Here is an 8,517-nt window from a genome sequence, read left to right as displayed (position 1 = left end):
AGGGAATGCTAAATTTAAATGGCTTAAAAATAAACTTTAAAAAAAAAAAGAGTGAAATTAGTAAACTGTAACAAGACAGATTTTTAAAAAATCATTTCATTATACCAACATTTCCAACAGTATATTCTATTCCTATGAATACAGTTTCAAAGAGTCTAAGTTAAACAAGTTTCTTTATTGCTAGATCTCTATACTAAGCAAATACTTTTTGTACATCAAGTATGTAGCATTTCCCAAACTGATGTGACCATGAAATGTATTTTTTCACCACACACCTGGAAAAACTAATTATGTGAAATATGCTTTGGGAAATGTTGCATACATAAGCTACATATGAAAACTGATAAACACTGAACTAGTTCCCAGGATGTTCTAATCTCCTTAAAAGATAAATCATACTAATTTGTACGCGTTAATATTCTATCTAAAAATATAAAAGAAGAATCCGGTCTCTCAAACTACTAGAATACCTTAAGGATAGATGAAAGAAAATTCAAGATCGAAACAAAATACCTTTTATTATGACTTATACAAAATCAAAACTCCAAACAACTACTGCTTATAAGATCCACTGCCGTTATATTTTTAAATATCGTTATATAGTTTTTACATCTGAGTTAGTATATCCTTTATCTTTATTAAAACCTAAAACCACACCACATTAATACTTGCTAGAATTTTGATGTCTGATAATCCCTGAAGCATCCAATTAAAATATCATTATAGCTTTCATTCACCAAAGAAAGTATCTTATTCAAGTTTCCAAAACAAATTTGAGGAGTTGTATTGGGCTGAATTGAAGAAAAAGGCCCAGTTAAAATATGGAAACAAAGTTTTCATTCGGTGGAAGCTGAAATCAGTATATATATTCTAATCAAAGATCTGTTCCATGTGGCATTTTTCAGGTTTTTAAGCCTACCAGGCCAAACCCTTAGCTGCCTTCACCGCTTTTGCTCTGCTTTTCCCCTTTTTTTTCTCTCTCTTTGCCTTCAGCCTTTTTCTTTGCCTCTTGTTCATCCATATGGGGTACTGTCCATGCTGATCTAGAAGACTCTTTTTGTTTCTCTTAATATCAGTCTCCATTTTCATGTCATCTGAATAAAAAAATGGAAAAACTATTAATACAAATGACAAAACAACCCTGTAAAAAGCATATTAATGCAGTGAGAACAGCAGAAGTGAAAGTGGTATGAAACTACCAAAAAAAAAAAAAATCCCTTATTTGTGTATTGCTCTTTAACACTCTGAAAACCCCTTATAGCACATTCAGTGGAGTCACGCATATGCTGCCATGTGTTCCTACAACCGTGAAAGACATAAAAAGCCATTTGTGAGGAAAGAGACATCATCTATTTAGTCACTAAGAAATTTTCTAAAGAATGTCATCATGATTGTCCTTTTTTGGAGTAATAAGGTAAAACAGGAACCATTTAGGATGTATGAATTTGAGTTACTGCATTAGGGATAAGTATCTGGTTCTGAGCAAATGTGAGTTACAAGAACATTTCTTAGATTAAGTGCCTTCTTGAACTAAATAAGATAGCAAAGCCAATAAGAAGTATACCCATACTTGTAATGGATAGGCCTTAGAAGTAATGAGCTGATTAGGAATAAATGGTCACTTCTACTGTCATGAACTTGGAAGAGTAGTAGCAATAAAGCAGCAGGCTTTAGATGACAGAATAAAAAAGAACTGGATATATCCTGGGGCTACCATACTTTTCCATACAGATAAGAGGCAGATTCAGCTCTACTAACAAGAGACTTGGCAGGAAGCTCAGGGCAACCATGCCATGGTACATCCACCACCACCCTTATTTACTGTGAAGGACATCTTCAGAATGCCTCTCCCTGGAAACTGACCAGACCAGGGTTACAAGGTCTTCCATGATCTCTACCACCTGGCAATATATTAATTCATTTATCTGGTTTACTTTCTCCTCCAAAACACTGTCAATTCCACTAGAATGGAGGCCATTTCTCTAATATTCATCACTGTTTCCACAGTCCCTGGAATAATGCCTGGTATCTATTAGCCATTCAATAACTAGTTGTTGAATGATTATTTTAGGCGCTATTGTAGGTTCTAGGGATAGAGTGGTCCAAATAACCTCCTTGCTCTCGTGGAGTTTAAATGTTCTGTTGAGAGGAGAATAATAAAGCAAACTTCAGCCTGTGGTAAGCAGTTTTTTAAAGAGAGGTTCTGTACCTCTTTGAACAGAACCTGAATCAGATGAAGTAGGACATGGTAGACTCTGGTAAGCACATGAAAAGACGAAGCAGCATGAGAATGATAAAACTGGATTTATATTCTAAAAATATCACACTAAGTGGCCAGCTTGGCTCAGCGGTTGAGCATCAACAAATGATCCGGGAGATTGTGGTTCGATTCCCGGTCAGGGCGCATGACCGGGTTGTGGGCGCCATCCCTAGCTGGGGGCTTGCAGGAGGCAGCAAATCAATGACTCATCATTGATGTTTCTATCTCTCTCCCTCTCTCTGAAATCAACACAGACATATTTTAAAAAATAAATAAAATAAAAAGATCACGAGTAATAGGCTGAAATGAATTAGAAAGGAACAAGAGCTGGAGAAGTAAAAAGGTTACTATTGTAGTTCAGCCAAGAGATGATGATCATTTAAAGTGAAAGCATAAAAGAGAAAAATGGATTCCTGCTGTATTTTGGAGATACTCAAGATGTACTAATGGTTTAGATGTGGGAGAAAAAGGAAAGGGGTCAAGGGTAACGAGGTTTATGACTTAAAAAATTAAGTGGGTAGCTGAAGGAGTAGAAGGGGTAATGTGAACTTGAGGGCAGAGATGAGGAACCATACAGAAAATATGTAGATTACTAAATGGGGAGTCCCCACCCTTACCCTCAGTTGTATCTCCATTCAGTTCCTGGAATACTCTTAAAATGAGGGCAGCCAGACATTCCCCCAGGCGGGAGATGAGAGAATTCCTCTCTGAGGGTGAGAGAAAAGACCTACAGGTTCTGAGATTGGAGGTCTTCCACAACAAAACTTCCCAGGGTCAATCCATTCATTCTGCAAATCTAGCAGTTGATAAGCCCTCCTCCACACCTTGCCCCATCCCCACAAGCTTCCAACCAACATTTTAGTGCATTACTATAGATCACCAAACATTGGAGAAAAGCTTCTAATATGAAAGAGAAAGAGATAAAAATAAAGAAATGAAAGGGAGGAGGAGAACCTAAGAGGAAAGACAAATAATGCATAGAGTAGATCAACATTTCTAAAAGAAACTGTAATTAATACCCTCAGTGAGATTAGAGAGGGTATGCATCCATTAAGAACTTCCGCATATTAAAACAAAAAAAAGAAAAAGAATTTTTTTTGGAAATTAAAAATATACAAAACTAAATAACTCAACGCAAGAATTAGACAATAAGGTTCCAAAAATTAGAAAGTATAACAAAAGAAACAGGAGAGAAAAGAAAATAAAGGATAAATCCAAGAGACTTGAGAGTGAATGGGCAACTAGCATGCAGAATATATAACCTTGAGATTATATATACAGGGCATCCCAAAAAAATATATACACACTTTAAGTAATTATAAAGGCAGTGTTTATTAAAATATTTCATTTTCAAAATGTAATAGAAGTCAGCTGTTAAAGAGTGTATACATTTTGGGGGGGCACCCTGTATATTATTTTAAATGTTTTGATTAACTCACTGCAATAAAATTACACTCTGAATCTTGTAAAAAACAACACAAAAAACACCTCTTACAACTCAATAGCAAAAAAGACAAACAATCCAATTAAAAAAGGGCAAAGGGCTTGAATAGATCTTTCTACAAGATGGCCAACAAGCATATGAACGGATGCTCAACATCATTCATCATTGGGGGAATGCAAATCAAAACTAAGATACACTGCTTCACACCCACTAGGATGGGGAAATAATAAAAAATGGAAAATAACAAGTACTGGCAAGAATGTGAAAGAACTGGAACTCTAACAGATGCTGGTAGGAATGTAAAATGGTGTGACTGATATAGAAAACAGTAAACACAAAATTATCATATGACCCAGGAATTCCACTCATAAGTATATACCCAAAAAAACTGAAAACAGGTATACAAACAAAAACTTGCACACAAATGTTCATAGCAGCACTAAGCCAGAAGGTAGAAGCAACCTAAATGTCCATCAACAAATGAGTGGAAGAACAAAATGTGGTATATACATAAAATGGGCTATTACTCCATTTTTAAAAGGAAGTACTGGTACATGGTAGTATGTGGATGAACCTCAAAAACATTATGGTAAGTGAAAAAAGTCAGACACGAAAGGTCACATATCATTCGATTCCATTTATATGAAATACCTAGAATAGGTAAATCCAAAGGGACAGAAAGCACATTAGTGGCTGCCAAGGGGAGAAAGAGGGAGAGAATGCTTCATAGGTATCCTTTTAGGGTAATGAAAATGTTTTGGAAATAGAGGTGATTGTACAGACCACCAATGCACTAAATGCTACTGAATTGTACACTTTAAAATAGTAAATTTCATGTTATATGAATTTTACCTCAATGACAAAAAGAGTGAGTGGGCAGAAGTGGTGTGCTTATGAGGAAACTGAGACAGTAAATGTTAAGAAGTCACAAGGAGAGCTGACATAAAGCAGCAGATTGAGAGAAAAGTGAGAACAAGGGAGGGGTTTTTCTTTCTTTCTTTCTTGAAAGGGGACATCCCAGAACACATTTATGACCTAGCAGAGAAGAGTTTGATAAGCAGGATGCATGAGTACAGCCCCTGAAAATGGAGAGGATTCAGAACACAAGTGGAGACACTAGCCTTTGAAAGAGTATTAACAAAATAGGGAAAACAGACTATACATTCAAATTGTTACAGACTTATAGTGGGAAGATGAGGGTTTTTCTGTTGATTATTGTTTCTACTTTGCAAAGACACTGAAGTAAAAGAATTTTTTTGTGTGATTTTCATTTGTAGGGGGCAGGAGAAGGGTGGAATGTGAAAATAAACCATCACTATGAAGAATGGGAAAGGAAATTTCTAGGGTTAGAAGATTAAGGAATGCTGCTCTTTTCCTTGACCACTGTACACCACATAAATACACTGCTATTTTAAGACCCTAAGTATTGTGAGTGCCTAATTTAGTTTACTGCCAAAGTGGTGTATTAACTATATGAAAAACCAATGAGCCTTTCCCTGTACTGAAACTATTATATAGAAACTCCAACTTTAGACTATGATTAAGACATAGAGGTCCCTAAAATCTGTCAAAATCAAATACAGGGAAACTGTGACTTTTCAGGATAACAACATAAGGGCATAGGACTCCTAGAATGTAAACTAGTTCTTGCAAAAGGTAAAATGAAGAAAGGCCTCCTTTTCTCCTGCCCAGTCCCTAAATGAATTGTGCAACTTTCAACAAGGGTGTCTAGGTTTGCCTACTCTTATAGCACTATTTCTGAGACACTTAGGCTATTGTATGAGCAACAAAGGCCCACTCTGCATATCCCAAAACGTGCCTGTTCACATGAACTGGCTATAAAATAGTTTAGCATAGACTCTCTAGTAGCACTATTAGCCTTCAAAGAATAACATGGGCATGGGAGGTGTGTAGGGATGCATGTGTGGGAATGAATGGAAGACAGGGAAAACTGAAGAAAGAGAAAAAGTCACAAAAGGAAACTGACAGAATTATTTTTTAAATGAAGCACATAAACTCACCTGTTTCACCTTTTGCCATACCCTGGGTTTTCTCTTCAGAAGGTTTGGGGACCACCACAGTTGCTATCTCTTGAACGTCTTTCATTAGAACATCAGTATCTACTTTAAGAATACTTTTAAGCCTGCTAAGCTCCTTCGGAGCATTCTTTTTTCTCTTTTCAGCACGCATCTTCCTTTTCCACTTACTCCGTAAGCTTTTAGCCATATTTTATCTGGAAAGTGAACAAAGATACATATTCAAAAGCAAATGTTTACTATCAAAAAGGGGCAAATGCTTGAAAAACCAGATCAAAAGGTATCTCTACAAAACACAAACGAATGGAAAGTAAGGCTCTTTACTCTGTTCACGGTTTATGGCGGCTTAATGTACAACTTATGTGAGATCAACATGGTCATCTACAGCCGCTAAATAATTAATACCAAATCAAACTCCCCTTGGTCATTAGCTATAAATCAAGCCAATTCTCAAAGTTCCTGGACTTTCCAAAAAAGATACAGAATTTCAATTTCCTCCAAAATGCAAAGACCATTATCACCTTACATTTAGGGAACAACTTTCAAGTCACAAAATGCTTTTATAAACATCTTTTAACTGAATCTTGATTTCACTCAATACTACTTGATATCCACCCAAGTCATCATTATCCACCACCTCAAGTCAATCTAGCTATCTTAAAGTTATCCATTCTTGCTTTCTCTCCATCCTATTCCCAGCCCTAAATCCTCCACAAGGTGGGTAGTGAGCTTTTAAAAACTTAGAGCACATGATTGCCTTTTCTTAATGACCTTCCACCTCCTATATTCAAGGTCTGCAAGGTTATTTGTGACCTGACCTGACCTGACTCCTTCAACTCTCTCTCCTCATGCTCCATCTCACCCCCAAGTACCAATGACATCTGAAAAAAGTCCAATCAGTGACAACACAGGGACAGTGGGAATGTGATGAGGGGTGGGAAGAAAGAGATGACAGGGATTATAAAGAGTTCAGAAGGAAATTTTTGAGAGTGGTTTATAACATCATCTTAATTGTGCTGATGGATTTATGTTTGCATACACATATCGAAGCTTGTATTACATACTTTAAACGAGTAAGTTTATTGTTAATTACACATCAATAATGCAATTATATAAATCACTGAGACATGATTTGGGGGTGTGGGTGCAAACTATGTCCATTTCAGTACCTTTACATTTGCTTTCCTGTGCCTGAGAACTACCTTCTCAAGACGCGCTCCTTCACTTCAGTACCTGAGAAAGGGCTTCTCCGACCCTCTTAGCTCCCCTCCTTTTATTTTCTATATCATCCTTTTCCTTCATTTTAAATATGTTACAGCCTTAAGTTAGTTTATTTTCTGTCATTTCTGGTGGAATGTGAGCTCCACCAGGCAGAGGCTAAATAGGTCTTTTTCAGCGTTAGATCCCCCAATAGCTCTTTGCACATAGCGAAGGTTAAATAAAGATTTGTTGAATTAATGACTAGTGGAATACCATTTTTTTGGACGCCAGGAATCACAAACTCAGTCTGTTCCCTTGTGTACAACAACCCGAGCTCTGCAAGCGGCGGGGACAGAAGGGTCTCGTTATACCACCTTGTGGGCCGAGGTCAACCGGAGCGAGACTAAACGACGAAGAAGGTCTCCACCTGGCTAAGAGCACGGAGAAGCCCGAGGGCCGCCACCAAGACCAAGAGAGACCCTCGCCCTCCAGGGAAGCTTGCGACTCTGAGCCGGGCTCCAGTTTGCCCAGTGGTGGGCGACACTACAGACAAGCTTTTGTGCGAAAGGCTGAACTGAGCTCCAAGTCCCAGCCCCACCGGGCACCCACTCACCTAAAAGGCTCACCGCTCACGGTCCACACGCTCACGACGACCGGAAGTCCCCGCACTTCCGCCTTCCGGGCCGCCCTCTCCACGCCGTCCCGTCCCCCCGGGCGCGTTGCACGCCGGGAGCCGGCAGCCCCGGAAAGCCTCTAGAGGCGGGGTCTTCTGGAGTCGGGCGCTTCCCGCTTTCGGTGCGCGTGCGGGCCTCGGAGCCCCGCTTCTCCGGAAAGTTCCGGAAGGTGAGCGTGAAGAATGCGGGAGAGAATCTCGGCGGAGGTGGGCGCACCAGCCGGGCCCGCTTCCCGAGCGTGGCCGCGGTAGCCCTGAGATTTTTAACTCCAGGAGTGAAATTGGCCCGCTGACCCTGCCTGTCAGGTAAGGAGCTCGGAGCCGCCCTTGGATTCCCTTAGACCAAATCATCCTTCTAGATGCCGAACTGAGATCAACTTTATTTGCAGCCTTTAAATTTTCCCATTCTGGGTGATGGGTGGGAAGGGATTAACCAAATAATTTATATGCATATATGCATAATCCATGGATACAGACAATAGTGTGGTGGGGGCCTGGGGCAGGGGTGGGCGGGGAAGAAGGGGTGGGGGGAGAGAACATCTGTAATACTTCCAACAATAAAGATAAATTTTTAAAATATTTGTTTCTATTATATAACCTAGTAATTATATATTTAATAAAGTAACTTATATGTTACTTATCATAAGTACTATTATATAATACCAACATATGCAGTAATTATACAGTAAATCTTCATTTAATGTCAATAGGTTCTTGGAAACTGCAACTTTAAGCAAAACAACATATACAACAAAACCAATTCTGCTCAATTGGTTGGAGCATCCTCCTGTATACACCAAAAGGTTGCAGGTTCAATTTCTGGTCTAGTGTGGAAGGCAACTGATCTTTCTCAAGCTCTCCCCCTCTTCCCTCCCTCTAAAATCAATAAACATATCCTCAGGTG

The 8,517-nt window shown here is 38.9% G+C and overlaps 2 protein-coding genes across 4 annotated transcripts in view; one reads left to right on the top strand and one right to left on the bottom strand.

Annotated features, from left to right (window-relative positions):
- Window positions 1-499: 499 nt before the first annotated feature.
- On the bottom strand, window positions 500-5,930 carry LLPH (LLP homolog, long-term synaptic facilitation factor; the record flags this gene model as incomplete). The annotated part of the gene is made up of 2 exons (XM_081128848.1): window positions 500-1,094; window positions 5,726-5,930. 2 exons carry the CDS (start codon window positions 5,928-5,930, stop codon window positions 916-918), a joined length of 384 nt encoding a protein of 127 aa, XP_080984974.1. The 3' UTR covers window positions 500-915.
- Window positions 5,931-7,697: 1,767 nt separating this feature from the next.
- IRAK3 (interleukin 1 receptor associated kinase 3) overlaps window positions 7,698-8,517 on the top strand; it is an 81,974-nt gene continuing 81,154 nt past the window's right edge. For all 3 annotated transcript variants that reach the window (XM_081128646.1, XM_081128647.1, XM_081128643.1), the window contains exon 1: window positions 7,698-7,919. The gene's annotated coding sequence lies outside the window, so the exon portion shown is untranslated. The remainder of the gene's footprint in view (window positions 7,920-8,517) is intronic.

Source organism: Miniopterus schreibersii (genome assembly GCF_964146895.1).
Source record: "Miniopterus schreibersii genome assembly, chromosome: 2".
Taxonomy (NCBI): Eukaryota; Metazoa; Chordata; class Mammalia; order Chiroptera; family Miniopteridae; genus Miniopterus; species Miniopterus schreibersii.
The sequence above is the reverse complement of the archived record's forward strand: the minus strand, read 5'-3'. Positions and strand labels throughout refer to the sequence as shown.